Source organism: Saccostrea cucullata, unplaced genomic scaffold, assembly GCF_032062105.1.
Source record: "Saccostrea cucullata isolate Sc308-1 unplaced genomic scaffold, CSIRO_AGI_Scuc_v1 ctg208, whole genome shotgun sequence".
Taxonomy (NCBI): domain Eukaryota; kingdom Metazoa; phylum Mollusca; class Bivalvia; order Ostreida; family Ostreidae; genus Saccostrea; species Saccostrea cuccullata.
In genome coordinates, this window is record NW_026930701.1 from 174482 (window position 1) to 198612 (window position 24131).

Sequence of the window (24131 nt, forward strand, 5' to 3'; positions counted from 1 at the left end):
ACGTATTTGTATTCTTTCATGATTGTTTGAGTAAATAAATGAAATAAGCCCTTAAGGTAGTGTTTGTCTGGAAATGCACTTAGCCTCCGATCGGCAACTCTTTGAAGATTATTTATTTTTCTGCTCTCTTCTGGTTTCCAAACCCTTTTAATAATTAGCGAAATATATCAATATTTTATAGTACATACCTCCTTATCTTAATTGAGTTTGACGGAAAGGTTATTTATTTATTTATATTGGGGGGTCGAATTTTCGGGATAAAATACACAAGAAACATAACGGAAATATTCTTAACTCACGTATCGTCAATTTCAGAAATAAGCATTCTTTCAATTTCTTGAATGATTTCTACATGACATTTTTCCATGTCTTGGATTGCACATTCACACCTGTCCATCATACCGCTATATATCTTCGCTGGAGGGCTCTGCCCTTCACATGTTATAAAATTCCGTTTGTGTTTTTCCGCATAACTAAGCAATCTCCTTGAAACTCGTAACACCTCTGTACAAAGTAAATGACATCAATGACGCATGTGCACATAATCGATTGCAGCAGACGTCAATCATTTTCTTACAGGACCAGTGAGAGAGGTCTGAACGTTTGCCAGCGATCAAAATTAATGGGGCGGATCTAAAATTATTTTTTTTTAAAAGTAATTCCTTTTTTCCTTTTTAAAGAGATTTATTTAATGATAAAAAAATATGTACACTTTTGTTAGAGATTTTTTTGCAGGATAATTCATTGATCCGCCATCCATTTTTCATATTAACCATTCAGAACGTAAACAAGGTGTTATGAATGAATCGCATTTTTCTTCAGACATTTAACAGCCGTTAATCTGCCTTGTATCAGATTAATTCTATTGTCTGTAGATTGCACGCTTATCAGAACATTTACATTGTTTTAAATTACTCTGATCAAAATTCAAGGTCATACGCATGTTTTACATTAACTCATTTTCAAGAGGACGAGTTTCCGTAATTTGATAGGTATTCTGTCACTCCAGTTCTCTTTTCCTTTTCCCTTCTGTTTCCGAAACAAATTAGATTTTTACATGTGTCGATCGTGGCTGTACGAACCGGGGGAAAGGGGCAATGTTCCCCAATAAAATTACCGATATACACGTGTATAAAGTAAACGTACATGTAACAGCTTCAAGCTTGGATCCATTGGTAAAAATAGATTTCGTTTATTAATTTTTCTCTTTATTTTATTTTTTTTATTTATTAGCTTTGGAGTTTCCTTTGTAGTAGCCTCCCTCATCCGATTAAAAATCTTACAAGAAATCGTAATTGAAAGAAGACGTGGCAAGGCTTAACTGAATGCAGTGAGCGAGAAAGCGTATACATGAAACGAGACCGAGAGAAAAATCTATATGATATTTTAAATAGAATAATGAAATCATCGACGCACTAAAGTATTTTTACATGTATTTAAACTTTTGAACGTACGTAGTGTAAATTAATTAATATTTTACATGTTTTATCAAGGACCTGTATTTTAAATCAAGAAAAGTAACTACTTATTTTGACTCAGATAAGTTTTGTGTGTGATTTAAACGATAATTTTACTAAACGATATTTACAAAATTTGGCGATAAATATTTTGAAACAGAGAATTTTTTCAGATATGTTTCGTATAAATAGTTACAAAGGATAGATTAATTTTGACAACATACAATATATAATAACGACTTTTGAAACTATCTCTTGCTAATTAATTCTAACCATTTTAATTCTTGCAAAAGGTTTGTTTATTTTTAATAAAAAAAATCGAAGGTAAAAATGGGATCATGTATGCACATATGTTTATATAAAACACCGGCCGTATGAACTTGCCTGGGAATTTTTTCCCAACAAAACGTTATTACGCAATTCTCTCTCTCTCTCTCTCTCTCTCTCTCTCTCTCTCTGTGATGTGGGTTTGTAGCTATGTCTTACCGATATTATTCCGGACATCTGTGCAATTTGTTTCCTGATAAAGAGTTGTCCTTCTTGTTATGGATTGAATAAATAGTACGAGTCGACATCCGATCATTCAAATTCATTCAAAATTTCAAACGAACATATATTTAGGCCCCGCTTTGGTTTGAACATATTTTATTGTTAAGATGTTACAACAAAAGGATTGGACACAAGTACTTAATACTTAGAACGTCCTCTCCTTTATAACAATTAATTACACAAAGTTTTGTTCAAATATTAATTTACACTGGAACCAAAGGTCAATAAGATTATCTAACGTAGGTAATGCATGTTCAAAATGTACATTGATGTAGTATGTACAAACGAATCTAAATACATTCACAAACAACCAGATCTCTTGATAAACAATTGCACATTTAAAAATAAACTTTTCAGAAATACTGATCGAATTATCTCCCCATAACAGAACATGAGTGTCTACAATACGTAAGTTAATCATTCTAAAAATAGCATTGAACAAGTCGTTTCTTGGAGCAGCGTATTTCGTACAAGAGAAAAAGAAATGATATGCGTCTTCTATTTTTCCACAAGTGCATAATGGACTGTCAATAATATTACATCTAAATAAGTCTTTATTTAGAACACAATTGTGTCTTAATCTAGTATGAATTACACTCCAGTAACGATCACCAAAAGTAAAAAAGGACGGGGTGGGTGTTCTCTGAGAGTTTACACAATTTTTGAAGGAACCTATACAGTAGTAGTAGATTGTCGTGTGTCAAAAGACAAAGAATTCCACTCCCTTATTGCTAATGGAACAAATGATGATTTATATATATTTAATATACACTTAGGGATGCAATAATTTTGTGACTGTCTTGTTACGTAATTTGATTCGTGTGATCGAATATTTGGAAATATTATACTTTCATGTAAATTACTTGAATCTGATTCGTCGAGACACATTTGATAAAAAACACTACTACCCGCTGAATATTGAAGCCACGCTCTCCTGCGTAGCAACAGTCAACATTGCTTGACGACGGGTAGTATTACAAAAAAATAGCGACTGCGCAGAATTTATGCGCGCACGGTTCACTGTAATATGTATTTATATAAAAATATTCAGTATAATATAATAAATATTGCATGTAGTTGAGTGTAACATTGAAAATTTTCACCCCTCGAAAACCATTGTCAACCTCGGCTGCGCCGCGGTTGACAATGGTTTTCTTGGGGTGAAAATTTTCAATGTTACACTCAACTACATGCAATATTTATATAATATATCTTTCAGATACTCGGGTACCATGTTATTATATATTTTATACATAGTTGTTCTAACTTTGGAAATTCGTCTTACAGCAAGTGGTTCCCAACCAGTTTCAAAATAAAGAGAATCTCGCGATGCTAATGAAGTTAACCCAGTGACTATTCTTGCCGCTGCAAGTTGTAATTTTTCTAATTTTTCGGAATCTTGACTAGAACACCCACACCAAACTTCAGTTGCGTATTCTAACTGAGGTCTTATAAAAGTAGTATATAAAAGAGATAAAGTTTTAGCACTGGCCCTGAATTGCAGTTTTTTAAGTAGACCTAATTTTTTATATGCATTGGCCACGATAGAATCAATGTACGCTGACCAAGTGAGGTCGTTTGAAAAGAGAATACCTAAGTGATTATGTGATGATACAAAATCTAAGTCACAATCTTGAAATTTGAGCAATGGTAAATCTACATTTTTCTTAGTGCTAAAAAATACAGCTTTGGTTTTCGTAGGATTGAATTTCAATAGCCACTGTTTAGACCACCGCTCAAGTTGATTTAAATCATTATTCAATCCTAATTGAATATCATGTACATTTTCTGAACATTTCTGTAAAGAATTATCATCAGCATACAATCTGCTTAAGGTAGACAAATTTTCAGCAACATCATTGACATATATCAAGAATAAAAGTGGCCCCAATACAGACCCCTGGGGGACTCCAGCATGTAAAGATTTAAAACTAGACATAGTATTCCTATGCAATACTCTTTGTGTCCTTAAATCTAAATAACTTTGAAACCATAGTAATAACTTATCACTAACACCATATGTTTGTAGCTTAAAGAGAAGACCTTTATGCCACACCCGATCAAAAGCCTTAGACAAATCACAAAAAACCATACAACAGTGTTTTCCTTCATCAATAGCTTTAACTATGTAATCATATGTCTCAATAAGTTGATAAACCGTTGAATGACCTGGTAAAAAACCAGCCTGATATTTATAAAAAAGATTGTTAGAATGAAAATAATTATAAACATATTTGAAAATAACTCGCTCCATAATTTTACCTACGCAGCTTAATAATGACACAGGTCTATAATTTGATAATAATGATGGGTCACCTTTTTTAAATAAAGGAAGTACATTAGCTACCTTCCACTGTTTAGGAAATACACATTCCCTTAAAGATCTATTAAACAAAATACACAAGGGAAAAGAGACGCTAAAAATGGTAGCTTTTAACATTTTATGACTGATATTGTCAGGTCCTATGGCCTTGCTCACAGGGAGAATAGAAATTATATCAATAATGTCCTGCTCAACTAGTTCAATACTATTAAGAACACTATTACACAATAAAGAAAAGGCAGGTAATTCGGGTTCGACATCATGCGAAGACGAAATCGAAGCAAAATAGCTGTTTAACGCTTCAACCTTGTCAATATCGCTGTAAGTAATATGTACATTTCCATTTTCTGTAGTGTCCTGCAGCGGTGGAATATCGGACCTAACCTTGGTTTTAAAAACATCTTTTAATAATTTCCAATATATTTTAGAACTTTTGATACTTGCTTCGATAAGATTGGTTTCTATATTGTTAAAATAGTTTGTCATCGCTACTTTTTTCATGTTATTTACTTTGTTACGTAGTTTTTTAAACTTATCCTTATCTGATTCTTTTTTTGTTTTGTGGGCTTTATCTCTTGCACGATTTCTCTGTCGAACTGTTTTTCGTAATGCGGAATCGAACCAGGGTTTATCTTTAGGCCTAATCGTTACTGTTTTTTCGAGAATACAATTTTTAACATGGTTTAAAAAACTTGTTGAGAAATTACTCTCCGCCTGATCTATATCTTTAGCGTCATTATTAAGTGTATTCCAATCTGTATTGCGTATGCGTGTGTTCAGTGTTTCAAAATCTGCATTTTTATATAGCCATATTTTCCTTTCATATGATTGTGCTTGTATTGTATGTGATTTGAGATATATGTATGTGCCTTTGTGATCGCTGAGAGATTGTTCTACATCTATTGTCCCCGAGTCCAGTACATCGGCATGTAAATTTTCGCTGACAAGAATTGGGTCTATGAGAGATTTCGTGTTTTTCGTGACTCTAGTAGCGTCGCATACTGTGTTTTGAAAGGAGTATTTTAAAAGAATTTCGTTGACTACATGTGTGATTTGAAGATTTAAAAAGTTTACATTTAGGTCACCTATGACTAAAATTCTATCGGATATATCAACAGCTTTTTCAAGAGACCATTCGAATTTTTTCCAAAAGGAATTATCGGAGTTAGGTGGACGATAAACACAACAGAGCAAGATATTGCAGGTAGGATCGCTAATTTCTACCCATACACATTCAAAGTTCACAGGTTCAAGATCAAGGCGTCTATTAGTGCGCAACGAGTCAGATGCATATATAATTACACCGCCCCCATGAGAGTTTCTATCTTTACGAAAAATTGAGTTAAATCCGTCAATAGCGATGTCTTCATTTAAAATGTTAGCATCAAGATGGGTTTCTGTGAAACATAAAATATCGAAATCTGACACAATACTCTGAAACTTATCAAACTTGTTTCTAATACTTCTCACATTTAAATGAAAAATGTCTAGTGAGGATTGTATACTTTGAGATGGCCCCGGATTTGTCTCTATGTCGCCTGACAACAAAATAAGGAAGTACATAATTTGTAACACATAATTTAAAAAAATGTTTTCTTGTGCCCCTTGTAATAGTTACATGATGACACGAGATGATGCATACAAAATATCGTTGAGTTATTGCACGCGAGGAGGCGTTAGCCTCCGAGTTTGCAATAACGAAACGATATTTTGTATGCATCATCGAGCTGTCAATCATGTAACTGATTTATCCCATGACCCTTCATTTGACCTCTTCCCATATTAGGTATTTTCTTTGCATCAACTAATAAAGACTCTGCATCAGAACCACGTGATAGTCTTAACGCGAAGGGTTTTTGGTATCCAAGTAACGGATTTACAAATTTGGTAAATTTTCTTAGTACTGTACCACGTGATCATTTTCTTGAGATAATCAATTCATTTGTATTCTATGGATTTGGAGAAAGTAGTAGAAGGGGTCTATAGCGTAAAGAATCGCCGTTTTTGCAGCAAGCCTACGACGAGGATCATTTTCAATCGAGTCAAGCAGTTCAGATTGTATGAACTCAGGCGATCGGATTTAAAAATGGCCCATGTGGCCAGGACTTTTATGAATTTCGATTTACGGTGTTGGTGTTTGGGATCATTTCCGGAATTGAAACGGGAAAATTTTACGGAATGGACTGAAAATACTAGCTATACAGATTCGGAAAACATGTGTCGGCCAGTGAAATAAGTGCGCTTAAAAAATCAAGAAAGTAAAACCACACGCCGTAACACTTCATCAGTTCATGGGCAGTCAACATGGTTCAAGTGTTCAACGACTGGAAATCTCGGCGAAACAACAACTTGGTGAGTTTAAAATAATTCCCGAAATACTCACTTTTATATACCAAGAACTTTCGAACACTATATCATGTTTTGTACACTGTAATTGAAACCAGGGGCGCATACGGATTTCCCTACCCCCGATCGAGGACTTTATATCAAATCTGTTCCGATATTCTACTGTGCATGAGAGCAAGGTGTTCATGAAATGAACTTTTCAGAGGATGCCCGGAAGGAAACTACCATTGAATGTGCGAATTCCTATGGGAGATGAAGCTATCCGCTTCGAGAATTGCTCCGCTAGACCGTGTCAGTGTCTTTTTTTGTAAAGATTTGTGCATTTTGATTTAAACTGTGTTAACTATCTGTATTGTGTGTTTTTTCTTGTTTCTGTTAGTTCATTAAAATCTAGAAACGAATTTTTGTCTCATTTGCATAGCTCCTCCTACATCTAGTGTATAACGGTTGGATATCACTAGCTTTATATCACATATGTGATATTTAATATATCACAACACTTTTGTTGATATGAGAAATACACCCTTGTGAAGATCAAAGAAAAATTTGTCGGTCATGGGATAATTGACAATAAGCATTTAGTATTTTTCCAAATATAATTAAGACACTCAATAAAAAAATGAACAAAATCATTAAATCGTAGTACGTAGAATAGCAGAGATTTTGATGTACATCTACATTTACAATAGAAAAGTCCGATTGCGACTCGATATTATTCTATTGAGTTAGCCATTTTCAAGACATAGAGAGACGTATAAAGCAATATTTGAACCAGCCACAAGGAGACATATAATAAGTAAACATGCAAATTTGTTTGTATGACCTTTGGTTAAAAATAAAATCGAAAAAACGTTGAAAAAAAAGTTTGTGTAGAAAGAATTCAAAAAACAAAAAAGAACAGAACAATAATGAAGGAAACAAAATAAAAATTGTAAACAAGCGTGAGGAAAATGGCACCTCTGTGTCACTAGGCAAAACATGGCGTGTAGTGACAGAAGCATTGTTGAAAGACAATAAAAGTATTTGTACTATGTACAAGATTTTCCAAGTAACAGTAATCATACTGTGATTGTATTGGGAGAGTTTAGGGTAAACAATTAAGAAATATCATAAATAGACCATACTGATATGCATTAGTAATTATTAACTTGAAAAGACCAAATTTAAGATCGCTTTAAACACTTTTGATTTCAAGTTTGTGGATGAAATGATGACACCATTAAATAGTTAATGGGTACTGAATTTACATTTCCTCAGAAAACACATCCTGTGGTGGATAGGACTGTGGTGGGGCCAGTTCATACAAATCTCTAATAGACTGGATCATATATTTGCGTCCCTTTTCCTGCAACTGGGTAAATATCCGTCCATCGCTTGTCCAATAAGAATGCACTTTTTCAGCACGTTTCGCACTTGCCAGTTTCACGAAAGCGAGGGGATACTTAAAAATATCATTTGTCTGTCCGTCTGTCACAAAAGCTTTAACCTTGGTCTTCTCTTTTAAATGAGGAGAAAAGATAGGACTTTCATATTAAGTATGTTATTACCTGTGACAAGACCCTTCCAAATGTTGTATGATTTTTTTTTTACCCCGTGACCTTGACCTTGGAGTTTGACCTTATGTTTAAAAAACCTTAACCTTGGTCATAACTTTTAGATGAAAAGATTAGTAGCCAGGTTCACCTCTCACGTGTATACTACTTGTGCACAGGCACCTGACGTTACTTAAAAAAAATATTATTAGGTATGTGTATATTTTTTCTTATTAAAAGAAAAATAAGTAACGTCAGGTGCCTCTGTACTTGTGATAAAACCTTTCTAAATACACTCTCATGATTTTTTTTACACCGTGAACTTGAAGCTTTACCTTCTTTTCAAAAATGTTATAATTTTTTTTCCTAATAACTTTTGATAGAGATAAAATAGTGCTTTCATATTTGACATGTGTATTACGTTCGACGAGATACTTCAGAGCATGCTACCTTATGATTTCTGACCCCTTGACCTTGATCTTCATGCTTGACTTACTTTTCAAAAAAATAACTCTGCTGATAACTTTTGAATCCCAGTAACACCTGATAGGGCGTTCATATTTGACGCAATACGCCACAACAATAATATCTTGCTCACAAAGACTTCGAAATTGAGGGGCCACAATTCTTTGAAGTTTGCTTGTTACATTAAAATTCTCAAAGTAAGAAAGTTTTAAAAATATATATATCATTATAACAACAAAAACAGTTACAAGACGTGTGGTTTTCTATCCTCCGATAAAGGAGATTCTTTTGCTGTCAGTGGGTTGACCGAGGAACGATAACTCCTGTCCCGATTTAACGCGGCATACATTTCTTCGGTCTCTTGGACAGGTAAAGGATTAAGGAAGCCAACCGGAAGATAAATCCGGTACAGCTCGCTTTGTTCCTCGTTAGGATTATCCAGGTGGCGCTCTGAATTTTTGATGTGTAAAAGTTCTTTGCAAAATATATCGTAATAACATAGAAATCTCTGAATTTTGCTGCCTGTTCCTCCTATCCCAGAGTGTGTTGATATGTGAGACACGTCTGTTGACCAGCCCTGTAGTTGGTTTATCATTTCCACCAATCGTTTTGATAGCTCGGCCTGACCTCTGAACTCATGATTGTATGTAATTGGCTGAAAATCCCCGGATGTTGTTGGTACATTGGGACTTGGTACCGAGTTTTGTGTTGACGTAAATTGTGCAGAGGGGTTTTGATCCAGGAAACTCAGAACCACGAGCATGCAGAGAAAACGGACCATCATGATGATTTTTCTGGATCAATATAAAAAAAAAAGTATTTATATCCTAGGTAACCAAATAAGTGAATTTTTTGTTTCTTCCATAAACAAATAATCTTGTATTTCATGAACTTCATTATATTATTATTATTATATGTGTACATGCATATAAACCAAAAGTGCCTTACCGGCGTGTGAAGAAATAATCCAAACGGTGTAAAACTTCTTGAGGTCAGTTTAATATATAAACCTGTTAGTTTGATTGAAATCAATTAGTTGAATGATCGTGGATGATGATTGTTGAAGATAAATCAAGTTTAATTGGCTTTAAATTATGAGTTGACGAACCCTTGGTCATTCAACTACTATAACAACGAAGGAATGATAATGGAGAACAAAGAAAAATAGTTTAATACACAGTAGTACTCTTTACACACCAATCGTGTTTCAAAACACAAAAACCAATTTTTCGAAGCGTTTTCTCCAATATTGTTTTGATCAAATAAATTATAGGAAAAAGCACAGTCTTATTTCATTTTGAAAATACATTAAAAATTTATGGCAACAAAAAAGTTCCCAATGTTTTTAACATGATCATTTATTTAAATATAATTTGATTGGCATAGTAGAATTTAAATTTATAACAAGAAGTTAAACATTATGCAGAATTTCTGAAATACAGGTAAAGACAAAATGTGCTCAAAAGCTCAGAAGGGAACCTCTGTTAGAAGGAATTGGCAAACTAAATAAGCTTCAGTCCTCAACATATGCATCAAATTATTCCATTTTGCATTTTTAGAGATAAAGCAAAAACAAACAAAATCGAAACATTAAATCATTTAATTCCTTTTACTGGCTTTTAACATTTTTTTATTTTAATATTTTTCCCATTTAAAGCCATTCCAATGGCCCTTGGAAATTCAGGAAGTTATGTGATTAATTTGTTTTGTTTTGGTTAAACAACAGGAATTGGACTATCTGATTGGTTAAACAACGGGAATTGGGCTATCTGATTCGTCTTCTGTAGGAAGAGGCACGTCTGATCTCGGCTCATCCACATCATCTGGTGTATCTACCACTATATTCGTAACACGTGGTATAGGATCAAAAGGTCTAGTTTCGATTTCCGGATTGCGTACGTCTACAACAACCGGAAGCTGATTCTGCACCACGGGAACAGTAACTGGAGTAGGCATGACCAGTAATGGACGGCGACGAATTCTTACAACGAGAGGCGCACCGAATCGGCGAGTTGGTATGAGAATGGTTCGTGATGGCTGAACAAAGAATTCTCTAGATCTAGGAAGATTGGCCGGAAATCCGGTCAAGGCTGCTAAACGTCTTCTCAGGAGATTCCTTCGAAGAATTCCCCGAAGAACGGCCAGTCTTTGTGCTCGGAGATTCTCGCGGGCGATTTGTTCATTCCTAATTTGTTCATCGTCGGGAATGGCTTCCCGAGGCGTTTGACTAAATGGACGTGGGGGCACTTCGGGAGGTTGTGATAATATAACTGGGGAAGGCACATCAGGACTGGTTACTACGTCACCTGCTAACAAGTCATACTCATCTGGAGTATTCATCACTATTTCCTTCCGAACTTCCATCAATTCCTGGGCTATTTGTTCGTATTCCTTTCGATTTTCTTCCAATCTAACCAGTAAATCCTCCTCGCGTTTTCGGAGACCAGCCACAATTTCTTCCCTTGTTGGCATCATGACTTCCGGTTCGGGTTCGGGCTGTGTTAGGTTTGTTATTGAGGGTAACACGGTGTCTGTGACGCTTGGTTTTTCTGATGGAGCTTCTGTAGGAGAAAGAATCGGCGTCAGGTCTGTCACGTGACCTCCGGCAATGAAGTTTTTAAGATTTACCTCGACCATCTGAAAAAAAGACAAATATTGGAATAAGATAAAATAATCTTTAATTATCTCAAGAATAAAAGCTTAAATGTCGCCTAATATTTATAGATGCATAACTTATAATAAAGATTTTAGGATGATGACACCAAGCTGTTTCATATAAAATTTGAAAAGACTCAGCTATTACATGTATAAAAGAAAAGGGGACATTACTGGAGTAAATCGGTGGACAAGGCTCGTAACTGTGTAGAGAAGGGAACTTATTCTGAATACGAAGCAGATACCCCCAAAAAATAGGTCGAGGAATTAAAAATTGTTTTTTTTAGCAGTTTTACAAGACATGTTTTAAGATTTTTTTCTACTAGAAGACGATACAACATGTACTTATGTGATTTAGAGATTTGATACTACACTATACATGTATTCTACAAGGACCAACTTAGGAGACCATTATTGTTCGTGAGAAAGGATATCGAAGGGCTTCAGTGCAAGTTTTACGGGTCTCTTTTTTATCATACCAATTATGGTATTTCCAAGATGATTGATGAGAGAATGTGTATCATCAAAGAAAAGTGAAATAAGACAAAAAGTCTTAAAAGCGAATGGGGAAAAAAGGGGGGAAATGAAAAACAGGTGGCAGACTCAGGGAATCGCAAAACTCCAAATTTCTTTTAAGTGCAGATGGGTGTGTGTGGTACAAGCAACGACGAATAATTTCCTCGCAGGCAGTTTATGTAATTCATTATTAGCAGTCTCGTTCTAAGTCGTAATTTCTTAGGTTCGATGGACGATGCAATGACTTTGTTGGCAAATGCAAATGCTGTCTGACGTTTCTCATACTAATTGTTAGACCATTTTGTATACACTAAATTGTGGACGGATATTTCCGTTATTTCCTGATCATGACAAAGAACACACGGCGGGTATGACCGGTCAGCAGGGGATGCTCACTCCTCCATGACACCTGATCCAAATTCTGATGTTTGTTCTGCTTCAATTTTGAGCTTAAACACTGTTCGTTATCTGTATATATTCCAAAGTTTTATTGCCCCCCTGCCCAGGATCAAACCCCCCCCTTATGTCTCTTTACCTCTTCGTTTCCGGTTTCTTCATTTTTTATAAGTTTCTTCACAGTGGGAGGGTTACCCTCTTTGACCTTATTAGTGACGTGCATGATGTCGTCATCAGTCAGTCCGTATTTCTCTATGACCTTCATCAACTCGTCCGTGTAAAGAATCTGTACGTCAGCATGATCCCTTGGTACCTCAGATGGGACCGGCGGATCTACTGAGGTGGAGTTATCGTCTAGTTCTTGAGATAAAACAACTCCACAAAAACACAGCGATACAAGCAACGTCAAAATACGGGCCATCCTGAAAAAAAAAGAGTAGACGTACCTATCTTTTAAAAAAAATGTTGAGATCGTTTGATATTTTCTTGAGGCGTCTTATTATAAAGTTTTTGGTTATTGAGAGAATTGAATTGATAAAAAAATCATAATGGGTATTACACATACCAAATGCGGAACCAGCACCGCCGTCTTTTAAAGTTTTTTATTCTTATTTTTTTTTTATTTTGTTTGTATAACAAGCATTTACCTTCAGTTTAATTAATTTTGGTACATAAATTGAAGGAATGATAACATATCCAAGTTCTGTATTTATTTTATTATATTTTTTGCACTAGCTTTTGAAACAGACATGTGTTCGGTACGAAATATTCCTAAATATCATTTTTCGACCATGTGTATTCTGACATAAGGTCACGTCTAGTTTCCAAAGATCAAGGGAAAAATCCACTTTTTATTTGTAGGAATTCGTCAGTTTCCACGGGCTTCCCGAACCCCACAGAACTTTTCCGTCGCCCTTCAATGCAGCCCCAGTCCTTTTTCTACCCCCCCCCCCCCGTTATGAATATTCTTGTTCCGCCACTGCGTTAATTAATTTAGAAGTGGGTGGGAGTGTGATCGATGAAATCTGAGACTGAGGAGAATGGGATGCGGTCAGAAAATTAACTCTGGAAAACCTTACTTGGAAATTAATAAATAAGTATACGAAAATCACATCGCAAAATCCTGCAATGACTTTGCATCAAGAACGTAAATAATGTTTTCCCTTATTTTATAAATCAATCGTAATTGCTTTCAGCTTATTGATTCTCCTTCAAAATTCAACAATTTTTATTTTTCTATTACTCAAAATATTGATAAGATAATTTCACGAAGAAATACAGAAAGAAAACTAAATAATGAAAGTTTCACTTACCTATCTGGTTTTTCTTGTATGTAGATACCTCTAGTACGATCCAATATATCCTAACATAGATAATCAATTAAACTAATCAACTGTAATTAATTTAGTTTCCGTAGCTTGCATCATCTACAGAGTAATCAGCTGAACTTTAAACTATGGGTGTGTGGATTTTTCCTTTTTTTTCCCTTAAATTCAAATTCTTTTGAATCATTTGGTGATTTGGTTTATACCGTGTTTTATTTTTTCGTATAATTTATTCAAATGTATTTTACGAAGTACATGTATACCTAAATCTTCATTTTTATATTCAATTGGAATATAATGGTTAAAGAATTAAATACAATACTTAGCTAGAAAGTGTGACAAAGACGAAAAATTCCAGCTGTATTATCACATACATAAGGGAAAACCCTAGATGCACATCAATCATTTTTTTTTCTTCAAATTTTCAAGGTTAGGAATTTCATTAAAAATATTTTTAATTCTTCGCAAATGTTCGTCACATACATATGCATAGTCAAGGTAGGTCAACATAGAAAGTATTCCATCAACAAAGGGGCGATCAAATTAATAAGATTTGAAGTGATGTATAACTATGTACATGCTGGATTTTCCCGTTAAACCTGCATATCTATTTCGTAAAAAGAAAAAGTACATTAGAACTTTAGACCTTTAAAATGTCATTTTTACTGCGCAATAGAAATTTAAATTCATCACAATATTTGAAATTCAAATTTCTGTCTTTAATTAAATGTAAAAAATTAAATAGATTTCATTTCATGTTCCTTAAAAACAATACGGGTTTTATAACCTTTTTTTAAAAAAATTCTTCTTTCTCTTATTTTTTTTTTTAATTTGAAGTTTTATGAAAAAATAATTTTATCAAAGGAAAACGTGTATATTTAAAGTTTTATAATTGATTATTATAGATTCATTTGCTGATCCATAAGGAACAAGAAAACCCCCTCGCTTCATGAGTATTTGTTTTTCCTTTTTTTTTTTTTTTGACTTGACTTGTTTTAAAACATATAGATGTACCAAAAAAGAATAATGATTAAATATTGATTTTAATAAAGACCCTCTAAGCAATTAATTTTTTTTTCTCACATTTTTTTTTTACTGTCATTCGTTAAAAAATTATCAAATTTAACATTCAAGCTTCAAAACAATCGACACAAACTAGGACGACTTATTTCAACAAGAAAGGGAATTATAACAGCTGTTCGATTTTTTTTTAATTGTGACGGATGGGGGCGGTTACACAATAGAGCCCGAATTGAATCACGGGACGATTGATATATGATTGTTTATGTCGAAGTGTACCTTTCCTTTCCGACAGGTATTTCCTCTCGAATTATCTCTAAATTTTTCTCACTTTTTTGTGGTGAATAATGGGATAGTCGATCTTCTTGATCGATCGTTGAACAAGTGATTTGGTAAAATACGTTTTGTCATCGATCTAACCAATAAAATTAATCGACACCAAATTTTGTGAAAAATACAAAGAAAATTTGGTTTATTTTGACAAGAGTTCCTTCATCTACAAACATTTTCAATGGTTTGGCCAATAACAAATCATTTGAAGCTTAAATGTCTTTTCGATTAATCCTTATAAGCAGAAACATTTTTATGAAAATAAGTAGATAAAATTTACTAAATAAAACAATATTAAAATTTCTGGTCAATTATTAGGTAAAGAAAAAAGATAGAAAATGAAAGAAAATTAAAATGTAATTTAAATGAAGATAAACACAAGATTTTATCTGTTTATACCAAACCGTAACGGTTATACAATTTATTCGAAAAGAAATATTATTTTATGTAGACTTGTCCTGCATATTCAACGTTGCATTGAAAATAAACTGGTCATCATTGTCATGCAAACTTTAGTCCTTTGTTGAATGGATTGGTTAGTACCGACCTTTTGTTACTCACACTTAGTACATGTACATATATCCTGTACAGTCTTCAGGTACAGTTAAGATGGATTAAGGGGAAAAAAACTGCGTTATTTAAAAGATGTTATAAAATATGTGTATGCCAATTGCAAATGACACAAAAAAAACTTTAAAAAAAAAAATAAATTGTATATATATTTTAAGTCAATCCAGTCCAATTCTATTTGTTTATATGCAAATTCTGGATTTTTTTCATCGTTTTAATTTTTTCTATTCGATTTTTAATTATATATTTCTACTTTTTCTTCTCTAGCAAGTATATTTTTTTTCTATTTTAAATCAAATGAATCAAAAAGTCTAAAAATAAATAATTAAAGAATGCACCAATCCCACTGGCTGTAATAATTACAAATTAATAAACAAGGAGGGCCTATACTGTAAAATATGTCATAGGAAACAATAATGTTTGCGTTAATGAAAAGATGTAATTCTTTTATAAACCAACCAATTCACAAGAAAGTGCAAAGACATGTAATTCTGACACTAAAATTCCAATTTTAACAAAAGGTGTATTGTATCGACAACTCAAAATGATGTATCGCCACACCGTACATGGCATAGATCACCTCTTTTGTAATAATTTCTCGCTCTGGTTTAATAACTTGTAATGATTGATTGTTATTTTCACAATTATAAATTTTAAAAATGGAAACGCATTAAACCCTATATGAAGTTAAAAAGAAACTACTTTTTTTAAGAATATGCTAATTCCAGTTTAATTTGTCCAATTTGAATCACTGGTATCTGCATGCAGGAAATGTAGAAAATTCTAAGACTTGTCTTTGTTTGTGGTTTTTATTCAAGTCTATTATCGTTATAAAGACATTCAATTATTTTTAAAATAATAAAACCCAATATTCAAGTTACTTTTAATTATAAATTCTAAAATAATAATAATAATAAAAAAAAAAAAAATTCGTACAAATATACTCTCAGGAAGGCATCAAAGAATTATTTATATGGACCCTTTCTAAAGAATTTTTATGCACCTGGATGGAAAGAATTTTTAGAATATGCAAATGTTTAATTACTATCTAATATATTTTTCTTTACTGTACATCACGCAGTCATGTATTTTATTACCCTTGTGCATGATAGAATGTTTTATTGTTAAATGTCAGTAAGAGGGCACTTTTTATCTTTAATGAATTGTGATTGATTTTTTACATAAAGAGCAATTAAGACAACATTTGAAAGAAAATAAAGACATTTTTTATTTTAATTTAAAACATTGGATACAAAAATGTATAAATATATATATAGATATAAATGTATATCATTTTTTCAGTTTTTGGAAAGGTATCCCAAATATTGCAAACAGAAAAATGATATAGTACACCTGCGGTACTTATATCAAATGGTAGCGTAGTTCTCTGCTTGAGAAAATTCGGACAGATGAAGCAGAGAACGACAGTTATGCAGCTAATAAAAGCGTGAACCAACCGAAAGGGATCGGGTTCGACGTTCTTTCCGGGATCTGTGTCATTCTTTCTACGCTTTGTTATATCAGTAGTGATTGGTCCATTGCATAGTGCTGAAAGTCACGAACATCCGGTTGAAACCTTAACTACGGATATCCCGTGTCGCAGCAATTGTTGGTGATAAGTTCCATGATTTTCCATTATTCAAGACAAAATATACCAAAAAAGATCATGTTATTTGAAAAGACGAATGTTTTAGTTACATGAATTTAAGGACATTTCTCATTCTTAGATCAGATGTCAATTATCCGAACATGATTACAAACAAGATGTCATGAATATTTACCACAATGCATAGACATTCCTTATATTCTCTGTCACATGAGACACGTATCGCTCCAACAAAAAGGTTCAATGTGTTAGAAATCTTTTTGTCGCATGAATTTCGTTTTTACATGTCTATCAATAGACAAGCTTCTACTCCTGTGCAGGTTATATTTTGTCGAGTTCGCCAGACAGCATGTGAAAAGAAGTTATTTTGAAACAGTGTTTACGATCAAAGTTTGTTTTATAAGTGTTCACTGGAAGAAATCTTCACAACACAGACCAGTCGCATTTTCAAAGTTTTAAATGCACAGATACCAATTCTACTGTGTTAAAGTAATAATCTTTTATATCGTTGCAAGAGCTGGTAAATATTTCGTTTTCTGTTTTGCAATGCTCGATATTCTGCAAGCAACCTCTCTCGAACACTTTCTGGGGCGCGAGCAGACGACCCACGTCCTTCCGGTATCGATGTCGAAAACGAAAGTGGCGTCTGAGGCCTTTGTAAGATTCCGTTGGCTGAAGGTGATAACATTTCTTGCTCTTCACGAAGTCTTAGATTAAGTAGAGCATTTTGATTACGTAGTTCTTCAAGTTGAGCTAGTTTTTCCTGCATTTGAGCTTCGTCATTTTTTATTGGTTCATTCTCCAACACGACTTGCTGTGTGGGCGCTACCTCTGCGACTGGACCGGAAGTGCCTGTTGAGATAACACGTGACGAATCTCTCCGCGCCATAACTGCATTTGGTGTAGACTCCATTGCAGTCTCGTATTCATTTAGAATATTTTGTACCTGAAAAATGGCAGTTTTGTATTCATTTAGAATATCTTAAACATATAAATGGATCTCTTAATATAAAAACAAAATTTAACATGCACTTGTATTCTTAAGAGAAATAAATAAATTACGTGTATAAAAAGATAATTTTCTTCTGAATTTTATAATAGACTTGTGTATATGTACAATATGTAATAGAACCTTTTTTGTTTCTTTTAAGAAATCAATGCTACATTGGTCATTTCTTAATGGCTTCCGAGAAAAAATAGGAGCTTTAGTGTCTTTATGAATGTGTTGCTATTTTTCTTTGTGCTCTTTTAAAGGATTTTATACTGTTAACGTTTGATTTATTACCACCTGCTAAATTTAGAATTTACAATATGAATTTATGTATGCATCGATGAAGGAGGAAAACGTAAGGTGTCTGAAGTGCAAGATCTTTCACATGACTTTAAGAAAAATGTACATTTAAATAAAAATCCATGGCTTTCATGCTGAAGTTTCTCTGTACATGATTTTAAACAATAAAATAGTCTCTCCATCAGATCACGGTACAGTCGTCTGTTAGAAAGCGCCCTCTCTCGGTATACATTTTCAGTAATTCTTCCAAAAATCCTCTCGGACATCCAGGCATAAATGGATTTTTTTTCCGTGTGTCTTTTAAAAGGATTTTTATCGTTATGGCAACTTTTTTTGCGAAATCCATTCATTCGTAAAGCCTTGGAAATCCAACGTAATCGTCTGAAATGAGTAAATAACGAAAATGAGAGAGAAGTTGTATGTATGCATAACATTTTTTATTGTCTACTATGGTAAAAAAAAAATTCAAGTAAATAAACGTCTTGCTATAGTCAAAAACAATCACAAGCATTGTTTAATCTAAGATATACATCCAATTCTTTCAATACTTTATAAATTAATAAAGATCATTATTTAATAATTTTTTTTGAAAAAAAGGTAAAAATAAAATTCTATAGATAACACAATAAAACCTGCAAGCAACTAAACACTATTCAAATAATCTTTCTTCATATAAACCAGCTGAAGGAAACCACAAAACCTCATCTTATATAAAACACATGTTTAGCAAACCAGTTTTTAACCGTTTACCATAAATTTAGGATAGAATACTCTCTCTCTCCACTTCAGATGTTTTCACGTGTTAGCATTGCACCTATTTTGTATTTTTAATGGCCTTAAAGCTTTTAAGCTTGAAAACTGTTCGTTATCTCTGTATGTTTCAATTTATAGTTAGAAGCAATTAAAGATAATATAAAGGCACTAATTCTTAGAATTCTTAGTGTTAAATTTCATAGTAATACAAGGCCTGCTCGGACAAGAAGTTCCCGGTAATGGTAAATTCTCTCGGACTTTAAAAATTTTAAAGATTGATAGTACAACGTATTTTGTTTAATGTCCCTCTCAGGAACGGATGAAGGCTTGCCGGTGGAGAGTACATTTTTTCATATAATAGGCACTGACGGCCATGGAGCAGTGAGGGATCTTTTTTGTGCCAGCATCTCGACAGGCTTGCTCGAAGGATCAGTCTCCACGTCCCACAGTGGGATTTGAACCTGCAATGTTTGCTCCCTTACTTTTGACAAAATTATTAAGGGGGTTGTTGTTGTTGATCCATTTTTTTTACAAAATGCAAAGTGCATAGTATCTTGGTTAGGAAGGAATTACATGGATACCTAAGTTGGGGTAGTTAAGTTTAATATATTAAGATGAAGAAATAAAATGTTTTTCAGCACTATTTATTTTTTTTAACAAAATTATCAGGGATGGGAGTCTTTTTTTAAGAGAAAACAAATTGCATTAGCATTTTAGTGGGTATGGAGGGGGCATAACATGCATATGTAATTGGGCAGTTTCCCTTATACCTAGCAGAAATCCATTCATTCGTAAAGCAACTTGGAAATCCAACGATAACTCTTCTTATTTAAAAAATATATATATTTTTAAAAAAGCACAAACATGCAAAAATGATTCGTCTACACCTTTGTATTCAATTTTAACAAAATAATAAATTACTTTTCGTTTTTATTAAACTCATTTCTGAAGTACAAAAGTTTGTTTACAGGACAGAGGAAATTCTGACGGGCACTGAAGAAAGTGTCGAAAAATGATTAATAACATGTTCATTACACAAAATTTGTAATACCGGGGAACGGATTTATATGTAGTTTAACTTTCAACAAAACATTGTTTGTTTATTCATCCGATTTTATTAAATTATGCATAAAAAATCTGGTTGTATCAAACCTGGTGGTTAAGGCACAGAATACGCTAACTTTGGGAGAGAAAAATTGATTTTTGCAATAAACATATATTTTTTCGCAATACAATTCTTCAACATCTTTAATCAAATTTTACTTACAGAGCTTTCCATCACTTTGCACGAGCATATTTTGTGGACCACACGTTTGGTCATGATGCGCGTACCCCCGTTTAATTCTTTCTAAAATTTAACAGCCACACTGGTTAAACATGTATTACAAAAGGTAAAAATAAAACTATTTACCAGTTCAATATGCATTTTATTCGTAATGAAAAATAACAATGTTAACAAGCCCTACGAAAATGTTAACACATTTCAGTCGTCAACTGTTAATGCGAAAACAGTTCTCCAGTTGAATGAAAAGCGATACTGCATAAAACGGCCAGTTGACCATTAGTTGAATGCTAATACTTTGAAATTTCATGCAGAACAAGAGTTGACCACTAGTTGAACACTCCGACTTGTTAGAAAATTTCTCCCACGCTAAATTTATGTTGGGTTCAAAATTACATTATCATAGATCGGGTTTGTTACATTACAACAACCTACATGTGTGTAGAAGATGGGAATTTTGATTTGAAACATTATTATTGTCTTCGTGATGATTCAGCGTGTGAAATTTCTCATGTGCTATTGTAAGTATATAAAATTTAAGGATTTGTTTTTACTAAGCTTGTTATTTTTAAACAGATAATAGGAATGAAAAAAAAAAAGCCAGTATACGTCCCTTTTTTGTGTACTTTTTTAAATATTGAAAGTATTCTGTTTATGCATCAAGTGTCTTGTTGTGTTTCTTGTGTGTTGTAAAAATATACAATTGCTTTAGACTATTTATATATAACCTTTTTAGAAAATGGTTGTAACAACTTATGAGAGTGTAGCTCAATTCATTTATAATGCATTTAGATTTACAAGTACATTTATGTCAATTTAGAAACTCTATTTTTCACTTTTCATATTTTGGAGACGCCACCATTTTTTTCAAATATTTTATGAAAGACGTGCACTGGAGAGTATTCAACTGCTGTAAAGGAAATTTTGTTATAAGTATTCAACTAGCGGCACTCAGGGCCATTGAGCTAGCGGAGAGATATATAGGAGCATTCAACAGTGCCAGCACCTACATGGCAAAAATTCATGGGACCTCGGTTTATACTGAATACTCCGATTGAATTCCAATAGTATTTTTTCATATGGGAGGTCAAATGAAATTGTATTTACAGCTTTCAGGAATGATGTGCACCCCAAATTCCCAGACATCTGTTGGGGTTTGGTAATGAAACCGCGACGTTCATCAAATTATTTCATAGACTTTGATATTGAATACTGTTCGTTATCAGGTAATCTCCATATCCTTCCTTCAATTACTTGGCGTCCGATATGACATGGTAATTCATACAGACTGTCTCAAAATACGCACAATTATATGACAATGCGCAAATACAAGTACGAAGTAAAATTAACTGAGGCTTGACTTTACCATGTTGATTAAACGGAAATGGTATTTGTCAAGTCGTACATAAAACTTTGGTTTATTGAAGCAACCCGAATAAGCGGAAGTGGGCATTGTCAAGTCGTACATAAAATTTCAAGGTAAGAAGGTAGTAAAAGAGCTATATTTTAAGAAATATTGCATCGATTATTTTAAAATGAATAGGCTTCTTCCTTTTATAATGCCACACAAGTTTGTAAAGGCTGAGAGTGGTTAATGCAAAGGTTCTCTGTAAATTTTGCCCACAAGCTGTAACAAACACACTAACACACACACACATACGCACATTCGCAACTAGTTGCGCGAGGGGATAACAAAGTATCAAAGTAAGTAACTATAATGAGCAACAGAGGGTGTAATATTAAACGACTTTGTTGATAGCACTATAAAAACCAAAGTATGTGCTATTATAATAGATGACGGTCATTTATGTATACATGTACATACTGCATATGTCACACATGCGCATTTTATAAAACCACACATCTCAATCGTCCAGGTTAGCAGAATTTCATATCAACAATTGATTTACAATTGAAGAACGAAAATAATATATGATACATGTACTGTAAACAGGGAAATTTTCACCCCCGTTTTATTTTCGCCCTACCCTCATTTGGGCGAATTTAAAACGGGGCGTATTTTGAGAATACAGTATAATTACTTAAATAAAACTTTTGACGGGGCAAATTTAAAATGGGACAAAATTTTCCGCAAGTGTGAAAGGGCGAAAATAACCCTGTATACAGTAGTTATTAGAAGTTAGTACTGTACTTTAATTGTCTAGCGTAGTCTTAAGATTCTTACCTCTTGGAGACCGGTGTTAGAATTGAGGACGCTTTTCGTTATAGTTGGGGACTTCCCACCCTCTACAAAATTTGACAGCATCATATTCATGTCTGCCTCTGTGATGTTGAATTTCCTCATCACCTCCCTTAGCCTGTCGTTGTACACGATTTGTAGCTGTGGGTCCGTGGATTCCCCCGGGGGTGGGTCTTTGCTGAGATGATCAGCTGCTGCTCTGTTCAGTGTGCAGATAAGTAGCAACAAAGAGATAAAACCACGCAACATTCTGTAACTAAAATAGCACTAGAGATGAGGACATGCATTGTTCTGTAACATAAATTTATAGCACTGCGACAGAAAAGTAGCAGCGAAGAGATGAAACCACGCAATATTCTGTAACTTAAATAGCAACAAAGAGATGAAACCACGCAACATTCTGTAACTTAATGAAAAACAAAGAGATATAAAGACACGCACCATTTTCTAACTAAAAAGCAGCAAAAATATAAAGACACTCATCATTCTATAACTAAAATAGCATCAAAGAGATGAAGACATACACAATTCCATAACTTAAATAGCATCAAAAAGATGAAGACACGCACCATTCTGTAAATTGAATAGCATCAAAATGTTGAAGAACGCCTCATTCTGTAAATTAAATATTTATCAACAAAGAGATAAAGACACGCATCATTCTGTAACTAAAATAGCAATACAGAGTTGAAGACACGCATCATTCTGTAACTAAAATAGCGACAAGGAGATGAAGATAAGCATGGTCATTGAATATCTTCTGCAACTTAAATAGCAACAAACTGTTAATTACATACTTTGAAGGGACGTACACGTTTTATTTATAAAGGTTTTGTTTGACGAACACGTTATGATTGCATAAAGGTAGCCACATACATTTTTTTTAGTAAAGTTAAAATTACACACGAAAAGTAACAAATTCTTCATTCAGTTTACTTTTTGTTACGAACAAGAAGCAGAATAGTGATGATTTACAAGCAGTTTTTTTTACAAAGATATTTTTAACAAAAACATCACACGCTTCCTTCTGTATATATACTAGCTACATGCGATGAACGGTTACAGTAATTCATTGATTGGTTTCATTAATTATTATTTTATTAGCGACATTTTTAAAGAAAAAAATTAAAGAAAACATTTACCTTAAGAACTTTTAAAGAGAAAGGTTCCCTATGTCAGTAGTGATGAGTGTTACATTTCTTAGGATTTATTATATAATTAAAAATGTTGACAAAAATTGGAATTTTTATGATGCGTCATGCGCATTTTAAGAACACGTTTTAGTTAAAAAACACACATTAGTTGATTGAAACGCATTAGAGATTAAGAGATAATTTAGAGGCACACCTAACAAAAATTAAAAATATGCAAAGTGAGAAATCTGTCAAATACTTTAGATAAAACAACAGTTGCTAGAAGAAGGATATGGAAACAACAAACAGTATTCAGTTTCAAAGTCCACAAAACAATAAAAATCAGGAGCAGAGCTTCCCCAAAACACAAGAAGTGGAACCA

General features: G+C 33.4%; 3 protein-coding genes across 3 annotated transcripts; all 3 read right to left on the reverse strand.

The window, feature by feature from the left end:
* Window positions 1-8828: 8828 nt before the first annotated feature.
* On the reverse strand, window positions 8829-9466 carry LOC134229681 (uncharacterized). The gene has a single exon (XM_062711448.1). It carries the CDS (start codon window positions 9454-9456, stop codon window positions 8917-8919), a length of 540 nt encoding a protein of 179 aa, XP_062567432.1. The 5' UTR covers window positions 9457-9466; the 3' UTR covers window positions 8829-8916.
* A 948-nt stretch (window positions 9467-10414) lies between these two features.
* On the reverse strand, window positions 10415-13627 carry LOC134229693 (uncharacterized). The gene is made up of 3 exons (XM_062711461.1): window positions 13553-13627; window positions 12379-12661; window positions 10415-11309 (listed from the first exon to the last, which is right to left on the reverse strand). Exons 2-3 carry the CDS (start codon window positions 12658-12660, stop codon window positions 10419-10421), a joined length of 1173 nt encoding a protein of 390 aa, XP_062567445.1. The 5' UTR covers window position 12661; window positions 13553-13627; the 3' UTR covers window positions 10415-10418.
* Window positions 13628-16856: 3229 nt separating this feature from the next.
* On the reverse strand, window positions 16857-23842 carry LOC134229691 (uncharacterized). Its single transcript, XM_062711459.1, has 5 exons — window positions 23759-23842; window positions 22602-22872; window positions 18710-18762; window positions 18123-18129; window positions 16857-18036 (listed from the first exon to the last, which is right to left on the reverse strand). Exons 2-5 carry the CDS (start codon window positions 22863-22865, stop codon window positions 17575-17577), a joined length of 786 nt encoding a protein of 261 aa, XP_062567443.1. The 5' UTR covers window positions 22866-22872; window positions 23759-23842; the 3' UTR covers window positions 16857-17574.
* Window positions 23843-24131: the final 289 nt, after the last annotated feature.